Raw genomic sequence first — 26,984 nt, 5'->3', positions numbered from 1 at the left:
CCTGCCCGACATTTTTTTAAAATGTTTTTTTTTTTTATTGTGAAATATATATACAAAAAAAGAAAAAAATCAGTAATTCCCAAAATACACTCGAACAAGCAGCTACAGAATAGATTTCATAGTTTGTCATGGGTTACCATTCCAGACTCTTAGGCCCTTCCCTCTAGCTATTCCAAAACACTGAAAGCCAAAAGAAATACCATTATAGTGACTCAGCAGTCATACTCTTTTGCCAAATCCTACCTTCTCTGATAACTCCTCCTTTTTCTTTGATCTTTCTCCCACTCTATAAGGATCTTTGGGCTATGTCCTTCCTAACTTTTTCATGTCAACAACATAGGATAGGGGGATGGAATTAGTTGATATTCTTGGAGAGGTTGGTTCCTCTGGATTTTAGGGTTTATCTAGCCTAGGAACCCTCTGGAAATAATGAGTTTCAAGAAAGTAAACTTAGTGCATGAAACTTTTATGGTGTCTCAGAGGCCTGGGTGCTCTTTTTTTTTTTCTTTGAAACTTCTAAAATTATATAATATACAACGTATATACAAAGCAAAGAAAGAAAAAACAGTAGTTCTTTTAACTTTCATAATGAGTTTAATGTTCCATAGAAGGCATTAATAATCATTTACAAATATGAGCCAATAATTTGCAGTCCAATCTTTGTTTACATTTTTTGTTTGTCTTTGTTTTTGTGACTGTGGCAGTAGTGTTTATTATTTTTTTAAAACTCTTTATTGTTTAGTATAACATACATACAAAGCAAAGAAATAAGAAAGCAATAGTTTTCAACACACTCTTCAAAAAGTGATTACAGGATAGATCCCAGAGTATGTCATGGGCTACCATACGATCCTCTCATATTTTTCCTTCTAGCTGCTCCGGAATATAGGAGGCTAGCGGGCTTAAATACCTTTTTATCATCACAGTCGACTTTTTTTTTCCTTCTTTTTTTGTGAACAACAACATATATACAAAAAGGCTATAAATTTCCAAGCACAGCCCCACAGTTAGTTGTAGAACATATTTCAGACTTTGACATGGGTTACAATTTCACAATTTTAGGTTTTTACTTCTAGCTGCTCTAAAATACCAGAGACTAAAAGAGATATCACTTTAATGATTCATCATTCATATTCATTTGTTAAGTCCTATCTTGTGTGTATAACTCCACCATCACCTTTCATCTTTCCATACCTCTCATTGGGTTTGTTTGGACTATGGCAATTCTGAATTTTTGATATTGGAAGGGTCTGTCACTAATATGGGGTAGGGAGATAGAACTATCTGATGTTCTGGAGAGGCTTGGACCTCTGGGTTTCAGGACGGACCCATCTGGAGGTTGTAGGTTTCTAGAAAGTTACCTAGTGCATGTAACCTTTGTAGAATCTTATGTATTACCCTAGGTGTTCTTTAGGATTGGCTGGAATGGTTTTGGTTGGGGTTTGGCAAGTTATGATAGGTAGCATGGTCTAACTGAAGCTTGCTTAAGAGTGACCTCCAGAGTAGCCTCTCGACTGTATTTGAACTCTCAGCCACTGATATCTTTTTTTCTTTTTTCCTTTTTCTTTTTATTGTTTGCATTTAGTTTTTAAAATAAAATTATTTTTAATATTTTAAACTTTTTGATCATCATAATAAACTTTCTTTTTTGTGAAAAACAATGTATATACAAAAAAGTAATAAATTTCAAAGGACATTGCAGTAATTAGTTGTAGAATAGATTTCAAAGTTTGCTATGGGTTAGAATTCTACAATTTAAGTTTTTACTTCTAGCTGCTCTAAGATACTGGAGACTAAAAGAAATATCAATATAATGATTCAGCAATCATACTCATTTGTTAAACCCTACTTTCTCTGTATAATTCTACTGTGATCTTTGATCTTTCTCCCACTCTTTAGGGGTATTTGGGCTGTGACCATTCTACCTTTTTCATGTTGAAAGGGGTTGTTGATAATATGGAAGACACTGATATCTTGTTTTTTTTTTTTACCTTTCTTTCCCCTGTTTTGGTCCCGAAGGCATTCTCGACTCCATAGTGCCAGGACCATCATCCCTGAGAATCATGCTCCACATTGAAAGAAAACTTTCACCCCTGAATATCATGTCCCCTGTAGGGGAGAGGGTAGTGATTTTTCCTTGCAGGGTTGGGCTTAGAGAGAGAGAGAGAGGCCACATCTGCACAACTAACGAGGTTTCCAGGAAGTAACTCTTAGACATAATTATAGTTAGTCCTAGCTTCTCTTTTTTGTGGATATAGGCTTTTATTTTTCTTTGGTAATTGCTAGGTCATAGAGTAGGTATGTGTTTAGATTTGCAGTAAACTGCCGTACCTTTTCCAAAGTGGCTGTACCATTTTGCACAGTGTAACAGCATTCCTGTTTCTCTCATCAACATTTGGTATTCTCAGTCTTTAATTTTAGCTATTCTGGTGGGTATGTGCTGCTATCTCATTGTGGTTTTAATTTTCATTTCCATGGTGACTAATGATAGGAATACTTTCTTCTATGCTTATTGGCCTTCGAAAAATGTACATATACAGAGAGGAATTCTTTATATATTCCGGATACAAGTCCTTTATCAGATACATGTTTTGTGAATATTTTCTCCTAGTCTGTGGCTTTTGTATTAATTTTCTTAATGGTGACTTTTGGTGAACAGAAGTTTTAAATTTTGATAAAGTACGCTTAATTGGATTTTTCTTTTATGTTATTGCTTTCTGTGTCATAAGAACCTTTGCCTGCTCCCTGAGTTGCAGAGATATTTTTATATATTTTCTTCTAGCAGCTTTATAGTTTTAGATTTTGTGCTTAGGTCTGTGATCCATTTTCAGTTAATTTCTCTTCACGGTGTGAGGTAGAGGTCAAGATTCACTTTTTTGCAGATGAGTGTTGAGTGATTCCAGCATTATTTGCCATCCTTTCCCTATTAGATTGCTTTCATGCCCTTATAGACACTTTTAATAGTTTAAAGGACAGGCTGTTCTTGGTTTTCTTGGCTATATAAGTATGGAAGAAGAGAGTTACTCTTTTGATCCTTTTCTGGTCTCTCCTAACTCTTTCACTACATTTAGATACATTTTGGATATTCCTTAGTCTTAACTCAGTAAATCCATGGACTTTTCTCTGGTTGGTAATGAGTTGTAGTGACTGGATTATCTTTTCTCTCTGGACACAGGATGGCCAGTGTCCCAGTGAAGGAACGGGTGAAGGTATCTCAGAACTGGAGGTTGGGGCGCTGCCGTGAGGGGATTCTGCTAAAGTGGAAATGCAGGTAAGTAGCCTCTTGGCTCTTTTAAAGCTACCTGGGTTAGGAGAGCCTACTGGAAGGTGAAAAAACTGGGTCCAGCTACAGTGTAACTGGGCTTGTCTTGAATGGGGTGGCACTAGTGATTCTTTCATGCCACAAAAGAGACCATCCAAGGCCCAACAGCTTTTTTTTGCGGGGCGGGGGGTGCTTTATCAGGGCATCACTCTGGACAAACCTACAAGATCTCATGCCTTACTCAAGGTTCCATGTACTTAGGGTGTTCAATTAAGCTGTCCACATAAGTTATATTAGGACATGCGTTAGTCAAAATATAAATTTTATGCCAAATAAACATTTTTTGCTTTAGTCTCACAGATAAATTAAACTTTTAAAATATGAAATGCCATCTATTTTCAGCACCCTGAAATAGTGGCATTCCTTTGTTCTGCCTCATTCAAAAACATTTTTTAATTTGTACATTTAGTCACTATCATTATATACTCTAAGCACTCCTAGATTATACCATCAGTCTTTTTGTCTATCTTTCCTTCTGATTTCATTTATGCCCCCAGGCCTCCTCCCTCTATCATTCTCACATTCAGCTTCATTCAGTGTTATAACATTATTGTATTATAGTTAGATAGTATTGTGCTATCCATTTCTGAATTTTTACAATCAGTCCTGTTGCACAATCTGTATCCCTTCAGCTCCAATTACCCAGTATCTACCCTATTTCTGTCTCCTGATGGTCTCTGTTCTTAACTGAAATTCTCCAGGTTCATTCACTAATATTAGTTCATATCAGGGAAACCATGCAGTATTTGTCCTTTTGTTTCTGGCTAATCTCACTCAGCATAATGTTCTTAAGGTCTCTCCATGTTGTTACATACTTCATAACTTTATTCTGTCTTACAGCTGCATAATATTCTATCATATGTATATACTACAGCTTGTTTAGCCACTCGTCTCTTGTTGATGGACATTTGGGCTGTTTCCGTCTTTTGGCAATTGTAAATAATGCTGCTATAAACATTGGTTTGCAGATGTCCATTGGTGTCCTTGCCCTCATGTCCTCTGAGTAAATACCTAGCAATGGTATTGCCAGGTCATATGGCAATTCCAAACTTAGCTTCCTGAGGAACTGCCAAACTGCCTTCCACAGCAGTTGTACCATTTGACATTCCCACCAACAGTGGATAAATGTGCCTCTTTCTCCACATCCTTTCCAGCACTTATTGTTTTCTGTTTTATTGATAATGGCCATTTTGGTGGGTGTGAGATGATAACTCATTATGGTTTTGATTTGCATTTCCCTAATAACCAGGGAAATTAGGGAATCTTTTCATGTGCCTTTTTGGCAATTTATATTTCCTCTTCTGAGAATTGTCTATTCATGTGGGCCAACAGCTTTTCATCACAATAAAAAAAGAATGACAAGAAATGTACTTTATTGTAATATATTACATTTTTTTCTGACTATAAAAATAAATATATATTATAGAAATTTGAAAAAAAATAGAAAAGTCTAGAGAAGAAAATAAAACTTACCTATAATCTTATCACTCAGAGGTAAGCACTTTTGATTTATCTCATCAAAGGGAATAAAAGAAGCCAATATTTCAATCCATCTAGTTTTACTTTAAAGATTTATCTTTAAATCTTCTCTAGGAGTTACACCTTCACTCTTGGCTTTCTTTGGCCCTCTTTCCTACTTTATTAAAAGACAAAATAGCATCTAAAAGCTTGCATATATATGTTGCAGGAGATTAGACTGAGAAAAATTGCCAGGAAATTTAGATAATGGCTTTGGCACTGCCAAAGCATAAATTTTATGCTTCATCAATGCTAAATAGTTTTGTAGTTATTATTCAAGTCCCTAACAAAATACTGCTCCTTGTTGATTGGTTTGGATAGAAAGGAAATATTATGATTCCCCGTTTCAAGTTGACATGTACTTTCCTGATAGGTACAGGCAGGCTGCTTCTGTCTGATAAACTTCACTCTCTTGTTTGTGTTCAGCTTAGTTTATATTGGTTTTGTTGATATCAGTTGCTATGTATTATGTGGTGGTGGTAGTTGTGGTGATGATGATCTCCTGCTTCCCACTTTTGCCTTTTAATACTCTTAGAGTTTATTTCTCTATCAAGGTTGTATCCCTGATGTTGTCTTTTTGGGCTGATTTCAAGCAGTTTGAAAACACACACACACAAAATAGTTACCAGGCTGCCCTGGGATTCTCCACTGTTCACCTGGCATGAACCTGGTTTCTTGTCCTAGGCAGATGGCTTTTTCCCAGATGGCTCTAAACACATGCATACTAAATTCCACCCCACTCTGCTTACTACCCACTTGACTGTGCCACATACTCATGCAAGGGTATGTTGAAGAGGGAATGTGCATTAAGTGTGAGAAAGCAGGCATCTAGATACACTCTATACACATTCCATATAATAGAGGCATACACTTATAAAAACCTCCTAAGCAGACACTCAGTCACTACAAAGTCTAAGTTGCATTTAATGATCCGTCAAGTCAATTTGCAGAACTTTTCCACATTCCCATGACGCTTGTAGTAAGGAGTCTGGGGAAGAAACAGTCCAATTTGCTCAGACAGTCTTGGCAGTGGGAGATGGTGTCTCTGTAAATGGTGATGAATCAGCTGTCCCTGTGCTTTTCTTGGGACCTAGAAGCTCCAGCACCCCTACATAGAGTAGAACAGGCTGTTGGGAAGTCTACTTTGTGAAAGGGATTTAGTATCTACCTGAGAATTGTGTCTGGCTCTCTGGTGGGAACTAAGGATTCTCTCTTTGTAAGGCTCACTTTGTGCCATGGGCTTGGCCTGTGGCTTCTAACCTTTCTTCTTTCTCCCAGATTATGGAGAGAATCTTTAACTATTTGTGGATTTCGCTTATCAGCTGCCTGTGAGAGCTGGGTATTTCTCTGTAGTTCCTGAACTGTAGCAGACTGCTTTGGAGCTGTGTTTTTCCATTGCCACACTTACCCTCTAATATAGAAATGTAGATATCCCCTTTGAGGATCTAGGTATCTAATCAGTACATTAACATCCTTTCCTAAATGGCTTTATTCCTTTCACTTATAAATGGCTCCTAGGACAAAGGAATGGCATTTCCCGGGGCTCTTCTGTCCATTACATCCTCACTGATTTTTTTTATGAGAAAGAACTATGTACAGGAATCTGGAAACCTTGAAATTTATCACTTATGCTTCTAATCAGTGAGAATGATGAGTGAAAGTTACTTTACCTGGCTGAAAGGTTTCTTTTTGACCCTCCCTATCCTGAATTTTTCCAAACTCTGCCTGCCTATGAAAAGTCTAGATGGCCAATTATTCAGACTTTTAGCATTCTCCAGTTAAAGGTGATATTTAATTGATCTTTTATTTCTAAGTCTTTTAGGAAGCCCAAAAAAGATTGGGTGACCACAAACCTCATGCTAGTTTTCTGAAGATAGCCTAGGGGTAGGTGATTTTGAGGGAGGGGTGTGAGGAGGTATGGACTGTTAGCCTTGCATGTTGTTCTTGCTAAGTTGGGGGTCTTTCAGCCTCGCCTCTTTGTGGTGACCCAGTCTTCTTTGGGCTTTCTAAAAGAAAGCTATATCTAAATGACCCTTAGCTTTTTTTCCCCCCCATCTCTGTAGTCAAATGCCCTGGATGCAGCTAGAGGGTGATTCTCTGTACGTATCCCAGGCTAATTTCATCCTGGCCTACCAGTTCCGCCCAGATGGTGCCAGCTTGAACCGCCGGCCCCTGGGAGTCTTCGCTGGTCATGATGAGGATGTTTGCCATTTTGTGCTGGCCAACTCGCATATTATCAGTGCAGGAGGGTAAGTGCTGCACATCTCTTTCTGCCCTCTTCTTATGGCTTGCTGGTCTTTCTACTTGCCTGTGACTTTTCTGTCTTGGCTACAAAGGGATGAAGAGGAAGGCTAGAAGAAGGGGTAGTAAATTTTTTTTCATTTAGAACAGAGTTTTACTAAAGATAACTAATAGGATGAGCTGGAGAAGGAAAATATGAAGAACTTTTAATGAAAAGAGAAGGTGGTTTTGATACCTTCTAGGGGGCAATTTGCTTTGTTGCTCAGCTCTGTTCATCCCCAAGTGTGCTGAAGAAGTAAGTTATCTAGAACTCAACATCTTATTGGACTGGAATTGCCTAATGCTTACTAAATTTGAACGTCATTGGAAAATTGAGCTGTTTCTGTAGACTAATTCTCTTCCTACAGAGAAAATAATTGGCTACTGGGGATGGGCTCCTTATTTCTCTTCTAGAGATGGGAAGATTGGTGTTCATAAGATTCATAGCACCTTCACTGTCAAATACTCGGCTCATGAACAGGAGGTGAACTGTGTGGATTGCAAAGGGGGCATCATTGTAAGTGGCTCCAGGGACAGGACAGCCAAGGTGAGGTGGTCTCCCCCTTACATACTGTTATTTCCTCCTGTCTATAGGGTGTGGGGGTGGGAGAGGGTGGATAGGAACTTGAGTCCCAGGATTGGCTGAGAGCATTGGGTGGGGGCAGAGGGAGCCAACACAATAAAGAACTCACTTATGTGCCTCTGGCATGCAACTCACCATGCTAGGCGGTGTCCTTGCCAGCTGGATTGGGAAAGGAGTGGACAGTGGCTGGGAAGCTTGCCACTCACTTGAAATGTGGCGTGAACTCAAAAACAGAGGGTTTGGCCAGCCTTTCCTCCCTGAGCAGAGTTTCCTCAAGTTTGTGGGTTGAGTTTTGACCCCAACATTTTATTTAAAAATCTCCCTACTTTTGCTTGTTCTTAGTTTAGGGAGGTTAATTTTTCACCACCTTGTTTATAAGCAGTCAGGCTGATAATTAAAATGTGTTTTTATTGCTTCTCTGGAGAGTGATGTGGTCAGAAAGCAGTAGAAAGATGATTAGGAAGGGCATTGTTTGTTGCGTCATTGCCAAATTGCCTTGTCTACAGTCAGACATCCGCCAAGGCATGAAAGAATGAGACTGATAAGTAACATGACCCTTGCTTTATGGACTCAACTCATTCAGATCTGGATCAAATAGGCTCCCACCTATGAGACAGAGAAGAAATTATGTCTCCATCCCTGTGTCCATAAGTACTACCAGGGCATACACATGCCTGGTCCATTGGGACTGCTATGGGAATTTTGTTCACAACTCATTTGATGGTTCAGGAAGCCCAATAATATCTTGTTGTCTCTCTTCCCAGTATGTGACAGCTCCATAGTGCTGTCAGGAAGGAGCAATGTGTTTTCAGTGTCAGCAAACAGGGCTGTAAGGCATATAGGGAGAGAACTAAGGAGAGGGAAGCTGCAGTCTTTATTCATCAACTTTTCAGATTCTGTGTACCTTTTGGTGATTATATCTTCATGTACAAATGTTGCTAATTTTCATGAAAAGAAAGGCTAAGCATGTTATTTTCCTAGTTATGGAAGTTTCTCTTTCCTTTGCTATTTTTTTCTTACACTTTATTTTCTGTCTACATCAGCACAGGAAACTTGAGAAAAATCTAGCAAGTTTTTTGAACTAATATGGGAATTTATTTTCCTATCACTTGCTTCCTATTTCCTCAGCCATTTCTTTTTTTTTTAGTACAGTTTTATTGAGATACACTCACATACCATACAGACCATCTGAAGTATACAATCACTGGCTCACAGTATAATCACATAGTTGCACATACATCCCCATGATCAATTTTGGAACATTTTCATTATTCCAGAAAATAAATAAAAATAAAAAATAAAACCCAAATCCTCCCATACCCCTTATCCATCTCCCCTCCCCAATGACCGAAAGTATTGGTGTGGTACATTTGTTAACTGTTAATGAAAGAATATTAAAATATTACTGTTAACCATAGTCCATAGTTTGCAGTAGGTACCTTTCCCCGATGTGTCCATCTGTTATTATTTTTTAACATTTGTTCCCCCTATTATTTATTTTTAATACATATTTTTTACTCATCTTCCATACTGTAGATAAAAGGAGCATCAGAAACAAGGTTGTCACAACCACACAGTCACATTGCAAAAGCTATATTATTATATAATCATCTTCAAGAAACATGGCTGCTGGAACACAGCTCTGCAGTTTCAGGCACTTCCCTCTAGTCTCTCTAACACACTTTAGACTAAAAAGTAGATATCTATATAATGTGTAAGAATAACCTCCAGGATATCCTCTTGACTCTGTTTAAAATCTCTCAGTCACTTTCTCTCTTCCCTCTTTAGGTCAAGAAGGTTTTCTCAATCCCTTGATGCTGAATTCCAGCTCATTCTAGGATTTCTGTCCCATGTTGCCAGGAAGGTTTATACCCCTGGGAGTCATGTCTCATGTAGAAACAGGGAAGACTGTGAGTTTGCTTGCCATGTTGGCTGAGAGAGAGATAGGCCACATCTGAGCAACAAAAGAAGTTCTCTGGGGGTGACTCTTAGGCCTAATTTTAAGTAGACTTAGCCTATTCTTTACAGGGATACGTTTCATATGAACAAACCCTAAGACTCTCACCCATTTCTAAATTCAGGTTTCTGATTGGACACTGTTTTTGTACCATTCCTTGCAAATACTGACCTTTACCTGCTGTACTGCTCAAAAGCCAGTTTACATAGAAACCTTTTATGGCCTATATGACATAGCTCTTCCTGCCTTATTCTGGCATCTCCCTCTCATGGCTTCAAGCTTTCCCTGGTTTCTTCTTTTTAGTGACATCTTTTTCTTCTGTCCTATTCTCTGTGGTCTGGCACCTAGCACAGTATGAAAACAAAGCTCCATAGGTTGCAATTCAAGATTCTGGGCTTCTTATAGTTAAGGAATAATAGCAATTTTATTTGGAATGCTGGTTTAGTTTCCTAATTTAAGTACTGACTTAGCCCTATTTAGTGGCTTAGGGTTTTTTTTACAATTTAAATCCTAGATAAATTATATTGAATGATAAAAGTAATTCCCAGAAGGTTATATGTAACATAACATATTTAAAGGTCAGAATTAAACGAACTGAAGTTATATATTGTTAATGTGTACATTTATATGTGATAAAATGGAAAAACAGAAAAAGCAAGGGAATGATTCCCAAAATATTTAGGATTGTGTCTGTCTCTATGGAGGAAACAGTGAGTTGGAAAAGGGGAGCAGTATACAGGGATTGCAAATTATTTGTAATTTTCTGGTTTCAGAGTATGTAAAAGGTTCATGAGCATTCATGAGAAAATGCTTATAAATAATATTTGATTAAAAAGGGAATATAAATAATTTCCATTTTTTTAAAAATTGAGAGTACCATGTACAACTATTTGCTGATAAATATGATCACTTAGATAAAATTTTCAATTATTAGCAAATTATAACATTACCAAAATTAACTAAGCAGAAGAATAAAAACTGAATAAAGATAAAGAATAAAATAAAGTAATTGAATTGGTAGTCAAAATGTTCCCTCAACAAAATATAACAAGCCTAGATGATTGTAAAATAAAATTTTATCTACTTTGAAGAACCTGATAATTGTTATGCTATAATAGCAGTATCAGAAAATTAAAAATATAGATTACTCCCAAATTCATTTTAACAAACCTGTTATAACCTTGTACCAAATCTGGATACATACAGTAGAAAAATAATTATAGGCCAATTTAATAGATTATAACTTTCTAATACAATGTAATCCTGTTCTCTTTCCCCACACATTTGCATGTATCTATTTGTGTTGAACCATAGGAAAACTACATATAATAGAGCGTTTTTTATGTATGTGGGAGATTTTATTTTCCAAAGATGGTTGCAACAGTATCTCCCTTCTCACATCCTCTTCAACAATGTGAACTAGCTATTTCATCCAATGAGATGAATCTGTGTCGCATCTTCTTGAATCTTATAGGCTTGTGACTCACTTTTTAAAAAAAAAAAACTTTTTTTTTTAACATAACGACATACAAACATGAACATTCTGAACATATGATCATTCCATTCGTGGTGTTTAATTAATAACTCACAATATCATCTCATAGTTGTATATTCGTCATCATGATAATTTCTTAGAACATTTACATCAATTCAGAAAAATAAATAAAAAGAAAAAACTCACACATACCATATCCCTCACCCCTCCCTTTCATTGATCACTAGCATTTCAATCTACTAAATTTATTTTAACATTTGTTCCCCCTATTATTTATTTATTTTTAATCCATATGTTTTACTCATCTGTCCATAAGGTAGATAAAAAGAGCATCAGACACAAAGCTTTCACAGTCACGCAGTTGTGACTCACTTTTAGTCAATAGAGTTTGGTGGAAGGGATGTAGAATGACTTCTCAGACCAGGTCATAAAAGGCAATTCAGCTTCTGCCTTGCTTGTTGAAATATTTCTCGAAGACTTTAACTAGGTGTAAGTAATCCCTGAGGCTACATACAGTGCTAGGAGGAAGCCACAAGTAGTCCTCATGCAGAAAGAGAGGTTCTGAGATCCAGCCATCATCTGATTGTAGCCACAAGAGAAGCCCCAAGCAAAATTTCCAAGTTGGGCTTATCTTAAATTCTTGATCCAGGAAGCAGGATAATAAGAAACTGTGGTTATTATAAGTTACTAAATTTTGAGCTGATTTGTTAAGCAGAATTGTGCTAGGCCAACCCACAATTTCATATAGTTCAATTTTTTTTGTATGCTATTTGGTGGGGGTCATATTTCATTCTTTTTTCATGGGAGTATCCCCTTATTGCAGCACCATTTGCTGAATTTTTCTTTTGTTTTGGTTTTTTGTTTGTTTGTTTTGCTTGTTTGTTTAGGAAATTCATGGGCCGGGAATTGAACCCCGGTCTCCTGCATGGCAGGTGAGAATTCTACCACTGAACTACCCTTGCACCCTGCCTCATATAGTTCAATTTTATAATAAATAAATGAAATATCATAGAAAACTCAATATTAGAGTCTATTAATGTATTCTTCATAGTAATAGGTAATGTAGAAACAGATCAGTATTAAAACATAACTACCTCTGTAATTTAAGAAAAATATTCAAGGTAATGAATGGTGGTGATCGTAAAACACTGTGAATGTAATCAACAGCACTGTGAATGCGGTCAAAGGGAAAACTTTAGGTTGTATATATGTTACTAGAATAAAAATTAAAAAAAACCAATAACATAGGACTGCACAATACAGTGAACTCTTTTGTAAATGATGGGCTACAGTTAATACAATTATAAAAATATTTCTGAATTGCGATAAAGGTATCACACCAATGCAAGGTGCTAATAGTAGTGGCTTAGATTTTTTTAAACACGTAAGTAGGTACATCCTAATTCTAAAATTCTGTCAGTGCAGTCTACCCTCTTCCTTTTGAGGGTTTCTTTTAGGTTAGTGAAAGAACTCTCTTCTCTGTTTCTTTGACTCCTGAAAGCAGGTCAGTGTGACCTTCAGGCCAGCCCACCTCGTCTGGTTTCCTAGATGCTGCTTTGGTTCCTTTCTGTGTTGATTTTGCATCCGCTTACCTTCGTCTTCCTGGCTATTTCCTTATTACCTGTAGTTAGTCTTTTTGTTTGTTTGTTTGTTCTAGTTAGTCTTTTATAATGGACTCTCCATTTCTTTTCAGTGGCATCTACAATTCTGCAGCTGCTTCTATAGGCATTGAACACACCTGAACCTAAGAACTTAATGCTTTTTTAAGGAGTTCCCAAATATGACCCATATTTTAGGAAAGAGGTATGAAAGAATAAAAAAACTCTCACTGCAAGACTTCTGAGCTAGAGGTCTGCCCATGGAGTCTTCATTGTTCCCTTTCCTCCACTCCCAGTTTCAGATTTATTGTCACTTAGCTTGGATTGCCTCTTTGGGTTTCAGTGGGTCCCCTAAAATTGTGACCAGATGGTAATGTATATTCTTGGTGGGCCTAGGCTGGTTGTGACCATTCTTTCATTTCCCACTTTATTCCATTAGTTTTTCATTTATTCTTATGAGTGCTACTATATATGTGAGACTTAGCACACAAGGCAACCAGGTACATCAAACTTGAGGAAAATATAGCTTCTGTCCTTAAGGGGGGAGGTGAGAGGTATGCATCTGTCTATGAAGCTGATCATAAATGGCTGAGACTGTGAAGTGGTAAGGCTCTAGGGAAAGGGCCGGAGAGTTCAGAGGATGAAGAGATCGTGTCTGTTTGGAAGGGGATACTTGAAGAAGGGAGCATTTGAGTTGGCTTGTTTTTCTTCTTTTAGTCATTTTTCAATGTGTAGATTTGCTTTCTTGTTTTGTAACAATATAGAATGTTACCAGGGCCTGTGCTAGGCACTTTGTGTTTATTCATTTTCTCATTTTATCCTTTAGGGTAATTTTCCCCCCACATAGATAACCTACTGTAACTATTTTATTTGATAAGGTTTTCCTTATCAAATTATTGATAAGGAATTATTTTACAGATTATTTGGAAATGTCATCTTTAATGGCTTCACAATGGATTCACCATAATTATTTAACCATTTTTCCTATTGAAAATGTTTGGTGAATGTTTGTAACTGTTTTTTCCTTATAGTAATAAAAAAGAAGCACATTACTGAATGCCTAATATTTACCAAATACTGTGCTACTGTGCTAGGTGCTTTTCCATACTACAATCCTGCAAGGTAGGTATATTTCCCATTTTACAAATGAGGAAACAGAAGCTAAAATATGAAATATCTCTAATATCAAAGCTTGTAAGTAACAGTTAGGGTATACCCAGATTTTTCTTATTGCAGAGCCCGTGTATGCTCTTTCTGTAGCAGAAGGTCTGTAGGAAATACTTTTAGTATTTAGTTTTTTGTGTGTGTGTTTTAGGATTATTTTCTTAGGATAGATTCTCAGCAGTAGAATTACTGAGTCAAGGTTTTGATCGTTTTAAGACACTTACCAGTCTGCTTTTTTTAAAAGAGCCATATAAATATCCACTCCCACTAAGTTTTATCTTTGCTTGAGATGAGTCTGTTTTGGATTTGACTGTTGAGGGTGAAGATGTGATCAGCATTATTGTTGACAGGCACCATGCTACTTGTGTTTCTTTTTTGTTGTTGTTATTGGGTGCAAGGGCCGGGAATTGAACCTGGGTCTCCCACATGGCAGGCAAGCATTCTACCACTGAACCATGTGTGCACCCTGCTACTTGTCTTTCTGCTGGAAGGTGTGCTGCTGGGGGAGGCCTGGAGGGCCCCTCTCCCAAATCATGCTCAGAATTGGCAGCATGCTTTCTGAGCCACTCTAGAGACCAGGAATCTTTTTGTGTTTTTGGAATCCTGGGGTCCACCAGCCCTTTCTATGGAGGGAGCTAGTGAATTCAGTCCTAGAGTTATCCCTAGACTGTAATCAGAATCCTTAGTGTCTCCTGCTCCCCAAGCAAGTTCTGGCTCTAAAGAGTTTACATCAAGAAAAAGGCAAAATTTTCTTCCAAGGTGGGGCTGCCTGAAAGAGGACATTTGAAGTATATCTAGTTATTACCAAAACGAAGGACTGACCATAGATCTAGAAGAGTAAGCCAGACACATAACACTTCAGAAAAGTTGTGTTTATCTTTGTTTTTTTCCCCTCCTCATTCAGGATCTTCTTCAATGTATTTTCTTTTCCCTGTGTTGGTAAAAGTAACACACACAACTATCATCTCCCTCCTTGGTCATACACACGTAGCTACTAAGAGACACTTTCTCTCTTTATAGGGAAGATGTATCATGTGACCCTAAGATGAAGTCAGGGCCATCCGCCAGTCTCTCATCTACTCCTTAAACTCAAGGAGTGTTTCCGTAAAGTTCTTCCATCTAAGGTCCTGGCTGAGCTCTGTGTGTTCCCCTTATAGCACTGCACGGACCTCTCAAGGTTGTTGATCCATCTGGCTGCCTCAGGATCTGTCCTTTGCTGCTGTCCAGGGATAACTTTGCACATTTGAGGCTTCCTTTCTGTTTGGTTAGAGGCTTATGTGTGTCCTCTAGGGTAGGGCGAGGTGAGAGGGAGCCTGTGCTTAATGGGAGACCTCTAAATGCACAATCGCTGAGAGGGCTCTGTGAGTGTTGATTAGAGTTAAATCCAGAGTGGCTGCTAATGTACATTCCTGACTGATAGGGACCAGATAATGTGCTCCAAGCAATATTTTTAACCTGTAGGAGATAGGGAAGCTTAAAAGAGTTTAGCTTTTCGCTGCTTTTTGTGACAGTTGGTGCCAAATTCCCTGCTGACATGAATAACATTGGACCCTGAGCATTATCAACAAACAACAACATACCACCTTCCTACTTTGAAGTCTTCTCCCATTCTTTCCTTCCTTTGCATCTTTCCTTCTTAGTCCCCTTTAATTCTGTCTCCTTCCCCCCATACCACACCTTGATCTTCCTCCCTCTCTCCCCCTCCCCAAAGTAAAATGCTGGTGAGTGATAAGAAAAAAGAAAATCCACAAACATGTGAAGGTTGCTGAAAGTGAGCCCTATCCATGCACTTCTCAGTTAGGTCTCAGCCGAGAAATGTGGAACTTCTAATTTCCTGGTATAAAATCAGCTAGTCAGGGCAATCCGGTAGAAGTAAAAAACTATGGTTTAGGACTGGTTCTGAGTAATAGGTGAGCCAGAAGCTGGAGAGACCCCTCTGTTGATACCCTGAGCTCTGTACATAGAGAACAGAAAGGAGTCTCCTTTTCCCCATCCCCCTGGAGACAGTCACCCCATCTGGTGCATCTCTCTTCTCTCCTCCCCATCCTTGGCAGTGCCAATGAGAGCATCTTCTCTTCTGTTTCCAGGTTTGGCCTTTGGCCTCAGGCCGGCTGGGGCAGTGCCTACATACCATCCAGACTGAAGACCGAGTCTGGTCCATTGCAGTCAGCCCATTACTCAGGTAAGGGAGACATTTTTGCATATCGTTTGTCCCATATAACTTATGCTTTTATTTTACTTAGTCAGGTGGCCTAGGAAATTTTCCCACTGTACAATGTTTTGTGCCACTGTTAAGTCTCTGAAGGATTTTGAAAACCCTGCAGAGACTTGAGAGCTAAAGGTCATTTCAAGTATTCATGGAGTTGAAATGACCTCACACGGGTTAATTTTCTAAGTATCAACCCCAGGAATGTTAAGGAAAAGGTACTATGTAAGAATGTAACTAAGAGTCCAACTGTTGGCAGGGGTATCACTTCTGGAGCATGTGCCCTCTGGGGTTGTTTCCAAAGGGGAGGCCTCTCCACATTTCTGAAAGTGACATCATCAAACCAACATGTTCTCACAATTCATGTCTTTGGTTTGTTCCCCTTGGAAAATGTCCTCTCAAGTATCCCTTACAGAGTTGAGTCATCAGGAGAGCCTTGGGGCCTATATCTAACTGGTTGCTCATGCAGGGACATGCGTGTGTAGAGGAGTAGATTCATTGAAAATTGTAGCAAAAGTGCCCCATTTTTTTTTATGTTGGCTTTGTCCTTTACCCTTTGGCCTGACTGGCATTTCTTTAAATTTACCTATGAACAAGTGAGCTTTTCATCTGCTTTCTAGGTGATTTTGAACAATATAGGGCCTCTCTCCTCCCCACCAGGCACTTATACTCACTCTCCTGCACCTGTTCTATCACAGTGTTTACCTAGGATCTTCCCCCGTTTCCTTCACTCCACCTCCCCACCCAAATGATAAATGAGAACGCTCTTGTACTGTCACCTTCAACATTGGGTTTAAGTCACTCACTTGTTTTATGAGAGAGTTGATCCCACCCCTCTAACCCCCTTTGCTCAACCCCCTTCAGCCTCCTTTTCCTCACCGTATGGAACCTGCACCCCTCCTCCTGCTCCCTTCTATAACTCCTTTTCAAATTTTTTTCTTCCTAAAGAATTAGAGCCGATTAGCCACGTCATTAATTCTTCAATTTGACGGCTGATATAGCAGGACCTGAAACACATTGCTGACCTCAGAGAATGGAGACCCAGTTCCTTAGCATATTGACGATGGGAGAAGTTAATTAAAATTCCACAGAGCAGAGGTGTCGGCTAACCTATAAACCTGTCATTGTTCTGAACAAATCATTCTAGCAGTCCTAGGAAAGAGAGAAGGAAAAGACCAGTCCGAGTGGAGAGGCCTAAGTGTGTGGGAGTGGAAGGTAGAAAATGGAGCTATGGAGCTTTGTCTTCTCAATTTCTTCCTAATGCTGCCTTTTTTTTTTTAACCCAATTAGCCAGGCTTCGGAGTCTGTGGACTAAATATGTGTAAGAATTTAAGGATAGTGAGGTAGTTTGTGAGAGGTGAGGGGTGTGCTGATGGCTTTGTTTTGGTGGTTACTTGCGGACTTCTGCTAGCTTCGGGGGATTGGTGTTGGAGGCAGTAGGTGGTAGAAGGGAGAGTTCAGGGCTGTAAATGGTCTCTGTGCTTCCTGCCCATGGATTTAGGCCAAAGAGCATAGGCAGGGGCCTACACCTACCCCCTCTTGTATTCCTCTACTCCACCTGCCTCCTCTGGAATGTGTTAGGCTATTAGACTACCTTTTAAAAGACTAGAAAACAGCACTTGCTGAAGATGATGGAAATACGGGAGGTTGAGGACAAAGTATGCCCTAACCATTAAGAAGTATTTTAGATCTCAATAAGCTTGAGTTTGGTTTTTATGGCCACCACTTGAATACTGGCTTTGGGGAAGGTCTAGCTTTCCAATATTACTATGGCTGCCGCTACCACCACCACCACCACCACCACCACCACCACCACCACCATCAGCTGACCCTCTGTTATGCCCTTGATTTACCTTATCTTTGGTGAAGACCTGGGTCTTGTGCTTTCTCACACTGTTCTTCAGGATCTTCTCATTCCCTTAATGTATTTTCTTGTTCCTGGGATGATCCTTTCACCCATTCTGAGATGACTATTCAGCTTCTGACCTATGATAACTTGAGATGGACTTTTTCTCAACTCCATAGGTAATGTCTTGGACTCCTTTTAAAAACTGTTTGCCTTTGGGATTCTGTCTTTACACTAGATAACTAGGGTATAGGCTGCTGTTATTGCTGCCCCCTTTTCTCTTCACTAAAGAATATAGTGGGATAGAGATCTTTTCACTTTGTTATTAGATCCAGTTCTTCTCACTGTTTCCATGAATTTGAGCCTTTCAATAAATGCATCCATTTTCTCAGTCTGGAGAGATACTGCCTCTCAGCCTTAGGGTCTGTTTTTTTTAGAAAAGTCTTGGGACTGGAATTCTGTTTTGCCACCAACTAGCAGGGTGACCTCAGGTAAGTAATTTCCCTCTTTGAGCCTGTTTCCTTTATGGACCTTACTAGATTATCATGAAGATACTGTGAAATAATGTATATGAAAATACTCAGAAAAGGTAAAAGGGCTATAATATCATGTCAGCCAGAATCGTCTCCCATTTGGTGTAACTTTTGTTTAGTGGCCACAGCTACTTTCAAGGCTCTACCTTTCCTCCAGCTTCTCCTGGCTCTTCAGGATCACACTGTTCTTTTGCTGCCTTCTTGAAGTGGGGGCTCAGTCTGAATCCCATTTGCCACTTGTTCTTCCCCCTATACTGTTCCTGCCCTTGTTGGCGGCCTTCTGATCTCCTGCCTGCCACTTCCCCTGTTGTGAGTTGTGGTTGTCATTGTTACTGATGTGATGTACCCCTGAACCCCTGATGAAGAATGTAAGGTGATGTGGGCAATTGCTGTCCTCTAGGAGGTAACAGTGCTCCCTGTCCTTGTTAGGGAGGTTGTCCAGCTGCCTTTCATTTGCTCAATCAGTGAGGATGTTTTAACAAGCATTCTATATTCAGTTCTAGATCAAGAACTCCTGCTTTCCTTGACAACTTCTCACTTTCTTGCTGTTCCCTTATGCAGTTAGAAGGAACCTGGACAGTTAAGACACCTTGCACATTTCCTTTCTCAATTAATCTCTTTCTTCTATTTAGAAAAATTTGTCAGACCTATTCATCTTATTTACTTTTGATGCTGGAGCTTTTCCACCTTCTTTTCTTACACATCCAGGCACTTGTCATAGGAAGTATGAAACCCCAAGTGCTAGGTTTAATTTGAGGTGCTCATAACTGGGAGAAAGCAGATATTCTGTCTAGTATCCCCATGTTCCCTTTCCTTCCTTCCATAACCTTGAATTCTTGATTCATAAGCAATCATGGAAGATGATGTTTAACAACAGTTGTGTGCTTAGAATCATATTTAGGTACCTCCCAAACACAGAATGAAAACCAGTAGGCTCACAGCAAGGAGACAGTCAAGGGCCCTTTTTTCTATCTCTTCTGTACACTGTTACCATCTTTTTGTCCCAACATCAATTGTCCTTCTTTTTTGAGATTCATGACTTGTCGATAAAGCCATCCTCCTCCAGAGGAAGTCCAGCCTAGGGTTCTTTGATGAGTGAAGAAAGGAAGGAAAGGTTGAGATGAAACAGTGGTGAGTTGCTTGAGCTATGCCTGGGGTGTAAGGGCATATGTCTGAATATAATTTGGAGGAGAGAGAGAGGCAGAATGGTCAGCCCAACTGGTTTCAGAGATTCAACCTCTTTCAAGATTCAGGTTACTTTCCCATGAGTAACCAGGAAAAGCAGACTCTTAAAAAATATGTTAATATGCCTTATTGCCATTTAAAAATTATTTCCAGCTTAATAAAGTTAGTAAGTACTCAAGAGTGAGGAAACGCAGAATTTTTAAAAGACTCAACTTCATTTGCTCCTACTTTCCAACTCTTCCTTTCTCACTTCCTTTTCTCCTTACTCTTTGTGTGTTTACTGAGCACTTACTATATGCCAGCTCACCCAAGTATTTATTCATTGGTGGGGATAAGATGGGTACATAACTGTATTGATTGCCAGACTATAAAAAGAACCTTGAAGCATGCTGTCTCTGGTTGCAGGGAGGGGAGTATCATTTTCTTCCTAGCAGAGGAAGACATCGAGGCCCAGTGAAGATCAGGGCCGGGCCTAATGTGGGATGGAGCAGAAGAGAAAGTTGTGCCCAAGTCTCCAGACTACTGCCATAACCTGTGGTGCTGGGGCAGGGGTCCCATGAAGTTGGGCAGGCCTCTGTGTTGTTGCTGTGCCTTATTCACAAGCATTTTGGGCAGCAGCTATAGGAAGGGCTTTGTGGAGACCTAGGAACCTTCTCTTTTCCTGGAGGCCAAAGGTGAGATAGAAGGGGTGGGAGAAGGCAGTATGTGATAGAGAGCTAGGCTCACTCTTATAGCTGTATATACTTATATCATTCCAGGAGTAGGAATTCACACAAATCTTCAGTTTGCAGGACCCTGCCAAGCCAACAGTGGGGGCCCTGGGGGTGAAATTAATCTATAGACCTATTTGCCCTGTTTGCCTAGGAGAGGTGGGGAGAGAAGTCCACAGCTCCTTCTCCCTCTGCAGATATGATTATTTCCCTTCAAGGAAAAGGAGATGCTCCGCAGAATCCTTTCCCCATCTCTGAATAACACTTGCCATCATATGAGTGCGGTCAGAAAGACTTCTCAGGACACTTGGGTTTTAATCCCTTCTCTCTTACTTATGTCATTAGGGAGATATATGAGTGGTATAGGTATAGAAACTTGACTTAGCTGTGTTATTAAATATACAGTATAATTTTGTATAACTTTGCTCACTGTGGTGTCCTGTTTGTTTTTTGGGGGATTACTCCAAGTCTGCATGAAATGTACCGATTCAAATTTATAAAGTGAGTTGTGGCCTCTGGGGGGGGGTTTGATGGAAGAGTTATCCCTTCTTGCTTCATTTCTTCTAGAGGTGAGGGAGAGTCTGAAAAGGAAAGTAGTCACTGTGTACTGCTTGGTAAAAGAGTGGGTTTTTGGGGAGAGCAGGGTATTTGTTCCCAGTGGCTACAGGGTTTATTGTGTTTTGTATGTGGTAGATGCATATTCACCAGCTTGTTGAAATACTTCTTTCTTTAGTGAAAGGCAATTGCCATCTGGAGTTTTCTGACAGAGAGGTTTGAAAGATTGGAAAAAAAAGTTTACCAACTTTCGATTTGGATTATTTTGGTTAGTGGTTTAGCAATCCTTTGTTCCTGTGTTTCATAATTCAGTCAGTGCTTTTAGGGGAAGAAGAATCAAAAGTAAAGATTATATCTCTGATTTTGCCTCTTGTTTGTGAAGGGGAGCTAGGTCTTGAAGGGGATTCCTAACTTTGATGACCCGGAGAAAGAGTCTGATGGGTAACTTTGTTATGATTCACATTGTAGCTGGTTCTCCTGATGGCTTGGACCATGGGTGATGTGGGAATCTATCTGTATTCCCTTGGCAGGGGCAGAGGGGAAGCCTCATCTGGGGCCTGTCTGGGGAAAGGAGACCTGAAGAGCTAGGCAAGGAGTGGCTCAGTGTTCCCCTTTGTCAGGCCATAGAGCACACAGAGGGAATTTCTTGCACGTGGTGCCACTGGATGAGAGAGTCAGAGGCACAAAGATACCATGGCGGAGGTGGGGGTAGGTACCAGGGCATGGGGGCTACTTTGGCTAGAGGGACTGTCCTGATACCTGGAGAAAGAAGAAGCTCTTGATAATGCTAGATAAGCCCACTTGTCCTGCCTGAAATGATCCAAAATTGGAAAGGGATCAGTGGGAGTACAATTGAGTTGGAATCAGGTCCTACTAGATGTCAGAGCAGTGCCCTCTACCCTAGAGTTCATTGCCTGTGCTAAGGCAGGCTCTCAGGTGGTTGTATCCATCGATAGCAAGGACCAGATGCCACAAGTGGTGGGTTTCACTTTCTCAAGATCCTGGATATCCGTCATTCCCCTGGGGGATGGGCACAGAGATGTGCTGAACTGCTGGCCTGAGATCAATAACCCTCCCAGCCCTGGCTGGCCCAGAATCCATTTGTAGGAGCAGCAATCTCTCAGGCTAGCAAAGTTGTCTGAGTTGTAAAGAGCTGACTCAAATTAAATACTACAAGTAGAAACAGAGGCTACAGCAGAGGACTGGACATTGGGGAGGCAGAGTCGGTGAATCAAGATGCTGCCTTGGCTCACAGGGATACATTTCCGTCTCTGTGTTTATATCCTTTTTTGTCTGGATCTCTGTCTCTGTCTCTATCTTCCTCTTACTCTCTCTTTCTCTACCTCCATTTCTCCCTCCGCTTCCATTTTCCCCCTGCCGTTCTCACTCAATGTCTTTTTCTCTCTCCAGATACTTAAGTATGACTATGTGCTAGACACTGAGAAGCAACAGTGAGCTGGAGAGTGGTTTGATAGGAGAGTCAGACAAGTAAATGGGTTGTTACCACGAACTGTGCTGAGTCCTCAGCTGGAGGAAAACGGAGGGCTATGGGAGTACATTAGAGTGATCAGAGACTTCCTCCTCCTCTTCTTCCTGCTGCCTGTCCCTCCTGGTTCCAGGCCCCACCTGCACCACTGTTTCTTTTGAGTCTTTCCTCATCAAGAAAAGAGAAGGTACTTTCCCTTCTTAGGTGCTGCTGACTTTTTCTGGGTTGTGTGTGCAATGTACCTCTGTTTTTCTACCTTTTTTCCCCCCTACCTTTGCTTGCCATTCTGCCAATAGATAATTTAGCAATCACATCCCAAGGTGGAAGCATGGAGTTAATGTTAAAATTAGTTTTTTTTTTTTCTTTTTTCTCTTTAAACTTCAGTGGGTTCAGTGGGTGATTGGGTTCAGTGGGTGATGAGGCAGAGAGGAAGGCGGGAGGGTGAAGGGGAGCCATAAATTCTGTGGCTAGTGTAGCTGTTCTCTGAGCAGCTGGGGGAGACTCTGATGTCTCCACAGCACTTTCATTAACATTTAAATTAAAGGTTTGTTTTCCAGTCTGCTTTATAGGCAGGGACCTTTCATGGCCTGTCACATGTAGTCCCCCCCCACCCCCACCCCCCACCCCCACACCCACAAGACCTCCTCTCCCCCCCCTCCCCCCAGCTAGTGTGTAATTGTAACCACTGCTCTGTCCCTAACTCTGGGTTTCTGCGGAGGTTCAAAGGGAATTCCTGGAGATGGAGCTTTGGAGGTATAAGATGTAACAGTTAGGATGTGGGAGCTCCTTCTCCTCTTTATCTGACCTGTCCTTTTTTTCTGCTCTTCAACGGACACATGCTTCAGTCTGACTCTTGACCTTCCCCTTGGAGCCATGGGGCAGTTGGGAAAGGGTGCCACCCACCCGAGTGATTTCTCCTTATATCATGAGTTAGAGCCTGGGGCTGATAATTTTAAGATACAGATCTTCATGCTTATTTTCTTACTTTGGATTTTTTTGGAGGGTCTCATGAATACTTCCTCTTACCCTACTAAGACTTGGAGAAACAACAAATGAAAAGTATTATTATCTGAGAAGAATTTATAATCTAATAGGGTCCTTTGTTCCTCAAAAAGCAATCTAGCATAGAGAGATAGGTGTACACCCAGCATTTTTTTTTTTTTTACATGGGCAGGCACCGGGAATCGAACCCGGGTCCTCTGGCATGGCAGACAAGCGTGCTTGCCTGCTGAGTCACCGTAGCCCGCCCTACACCCAGCATTCTTAATACAACCAAATGCATGCCCCAGCTCCCAAGTCACTAGCTCTGAGCGTATGTGTGTTTGAGAAAGATTACTGAATTAGGAGATCCATTGAGGGAACTGTTCTCCCAGATCTTGGCATTCAGAGGAAGCTCCCCTAGGCCTTCACAAAGTGGATTTGTTTCTAAGCTTCTTTCACACACAAATATCTGGTAATGTTTGGGGATGTTTTTTTTCCCCCTTTTTTTAATTAATTTTTTTTAATATAACAACAAACAAAAACATTCTACATATATAATCAGTAATTCACAGTATCATCACATAGTTGCATATTCATCATCATGATCATTTCATAGAACATTTGCATCAATTTAGAAAAATAAAAAGACAACAGAAAAAAATTCATACATACCATACCCCTTACCCTTCCCTTTCGTTGATCACTAGCATTTCAGTCTACTAACTTTAACATTTGTTCCCCCTATTATTTATTTTTATTTCATATGTTTTACTTGTCTGTTAATAAGGTAGTTAAAAGGAGCATCAGACACAAGGTTTTCACAATCACACAGTCACGTTGTGAAAGCTATATCATTATACAATCATCTTCAAGAAACATGGCTACTGGAACACAGTTATACAGTTTCAGGCAGTTCCCTCCAGCCTCTCCATTATATCTTTACTAACAAAGTGATATCTATTTAATGTGTAAGAATAACCTCCAGGATAATTCTCGAGTCTGTTTGGAATCTCTCAGCCATTGACACTTTATTTTGTCTCATTTCCCTCTTCCCTCTTTTGGTCCAGAAGGTTTTCTCAATCCCTTGATGCTGAGTCTCAGCTCATTCTAGGATTTCTGTCCCACATTGCCAGAAAGGTCCATACCCCTGGGAGTCATGTTTGGGGATGTTTTGAAAAGACATCCTGCTCCGGTCTCCTTCCCATCAGCACCCTGCTTATCTATAGATGACCAAAATGTCTATAAAACACTGAGCATTTCATTAGCTCATAACCTTTGAGGGTTTAGTTCCCCCACTGCGGGTCTGTAACTAGATTTCTTCTCTAGACAGTGATGAGAGGGGCATTGGGGCATTTCTCTCTATTCAGATACTGATAATTTTTTTTCTCTTGACGTCTTGATTGTACTACCTGAGTCACTTCACCTCTTCTGCTTCCTTCACTAAACCACTCAAACCATCCATGGCCTATCTGCAAGGCTTGAAGATGGCTGAGTGTCTTGCCTTCCTGTTGCAGGTAACCTAGTCAACAGGTGGACACCCTCATTCCCCTGGGTCCTGCCCAAGGGAAGTGAAGGAGGTACTGGGGCGACGACCCCTGTGCAGGTGCTACTTGGGCTCAGATTGCAGACTGGTATTCAGGCCCCGCCTGCTGGTGATTAATCTGGGGCATGGGCCGGCAGAGACCCAGCCAGGGCAGCTTTGGTCCCTCACTGTGAAGACCTTTGGCTTGGAGACTGAACTGATCTCTGTGTTCTGCTTCGGCTTGGAGTTTGATCTGTCAAGGCTAAAGAGGAACCTGATGGTGAGGCGGAAACTTCTAGCCCTCTCTGACTGATGGCACTGATCCGTTCCAGTGGCCCTGTCATGATAATACTCATATATTTAAGAAGATTTTCCCACCTGTTAGCTGTAACACTCAGATCAGTCGAAAGAGGGATCTTAATGAAGTGTCTGTGCTTTTAGTTTCTTGAGTCAGTGGCTCTAAGGAGGTGGGGTAGGGTTTATATTGGGTTAGAGAGAAAAAGGGCAATGGTAGGGGTGTGCCTGCATCAGTAGCATAATGTGTGCATGTGCATGTGTGTGTGCACGTGATGTCAGATGTGTAAGAATCACCCTATGTGGCCTGGGAGCCAGAGGGTATTTCAGTTTAGAGTCAAGTTTAAAATTCTTTTCTCCTCTTCATTTGAAACCAAATTTTCTGAAAGTGTGCCCCCCCCCACCCCCCCCCACCCCCCCCATGTACCAGAAGAATCCTTGCCCTAGGACTTTCAGGTGGACAGTCTGCAGTGCTGGGTACATGTCTCCCTTCTCTGAGTTCAGGACAACACATGTGGCTCTACTCAGTTATGGCCTTAAGCCCCAGGAACAGGATTTCTGCTGTCCATAACAGTTTCCTTGTATCAGTGAGTCTCAGGGAGTTTCATTATTGGGACCCAGGAACTTTACACCAGCAAGAAAGAGGATAGACATAGATGTATACCACTAGGAGTGGGAAATGTTGACACTATTGATGTGGAAAACTGGCTGTAAAAATGCTGTAAGTTATAAAGATTTGTGTTGATTCTGAATTTTGCTGTGCTAACTAGAGTTTCTGTGCATGAGAACAATAAAGGATGTATATGCTTCAGCAAATCAATCATTTTATTTGGCCCTTCTTCAGACCAGACCTAAAAGATTTCTGGCTCTATGAATTGGACACCTGCTAATCTTTGTGCCTCCCTAGCAATTTCTGGAACAGGACTGACTCTTTAGAAATTTCAGATTGTGAACTTTTGGTTGCAGGGCCTTTATTTCCTGTCTTGTATAAAAGTTATGTGTCTGTGTATTGCAGTCATACCTCTATGTCTCTGAATATCTTATTAAGCTGATCATCCCAAATCCTTGCTTCTTTACCCAGCTTGTTTTTGCTCCTCTCTCAGGCTGGGACATTTTCATAGGGAGAGTTTGTGACAGGGTCTTTAGTGTCCTGTCATATAGGCTCAACTCAGGCAGAAGATGCTGGCAAAGGAGGGAGGGATGAAAGAAGGGAGGTGAGCACGTGCATGCAGAAGCTATGATAATTGCAAAGGGAAAATTAGTCCAAAAGCTTCTGGCCAGGAAATTGATTTCTGTAGAAACTTTCCTCTTGCATAGTTTGAAATGCGAATTAAAAACACTGAATGGGGCACAAGAAACTAGTGGGGGGCAGGTGGTGTTGAGATGTGATAATGTCCAACATCTTCAGCAGGACCTTAAGTTGCAGAAGAGGAGTTCAGGCAATGAGATAGAACTTTTTAGGAGATGAAAATCATTTAAAATCATATTTTTCTGTGATCCTCACCTTCTCCATGTACTTGTGTTCAGACTTGCCTATGACCCAGCCCAGTCTACCCTGCTATTCCTCCTCTGCTCTGTCCTGCAGCAGAGCCATAATCCACCTTCAAGAACAATGGCCATAGTGATCGTGGTGTAGTATCTTGATTTTCACAGCAGACTAGAAAAGAGCAGCTCCCTCTAAATTGCATGTACTTTAGAAAATATGCACACTGGTCCTGGGTGCTGGAGCCTCCACATGTAGGCTAAAGG

The 26,984-nt window shown here is 40.5% G+C and overlaps 1 protein-coding gene across 6 annotated transcripts in view; it reads left to right on the top strand.

The window, feature by feature from the left end:
* The window catches only part of FBXW4 (F-box and WD repeat domain containing 4), a 173,053-nt gene that overhangs the window by 28,164 nt on the left and 117,905 nt on the right, over window positions 1-26,984 (top strand). For all 6 annotated transcript variants that reach the window (XR_013161703.1, XR_013161702.1, XM_077125796.1 and 3 more), the window contains exons 2-5: window positions 3,176-3,271; window positions 6,904-7,089; window positions 7,535-7,667; window positions 16,005-16,099. Coding sequence is in view for 4 of the 6 variants with exons in the window: in XM_077125796.1 (XP_076981911.1) it covers window positions 3,176-3,271; window positions 6,904-7,089; window positions 7,535-7,667; window positions 16,005-16,099 (510 nt within the window). In the remaining 2 variants the exon portion in view is untranslated. The remainder of the gene's footprint in view (window positions 1-3,175; window positions 3,272-6,903; window positions 7,090-7,534; window positions 7,668-16,004; window positions 16,100-26,984) is intronic.

This window comes from Tamandua tetradactyla, chromosome 13 (assembly GCF_023851605.1).
Source record: "Tamandua tetradactyla isolate mTamTet1 chromosome 13, mTamTet1.pri, whole genome shotgun sequence".
Taxonomy (NCBI): domain Eukaryota; kingdom Metazoa; phylum Chordata; class Mammalia; order Pilosa; family Myrmecophagidae; genus Tamandua; species Tamandua tetradactyla.
The sequence above is the reverse complement of the archived record's forward strand: the minus strand, read 5'-3'. Positions and strand labels throughout refer to the sequence as shown.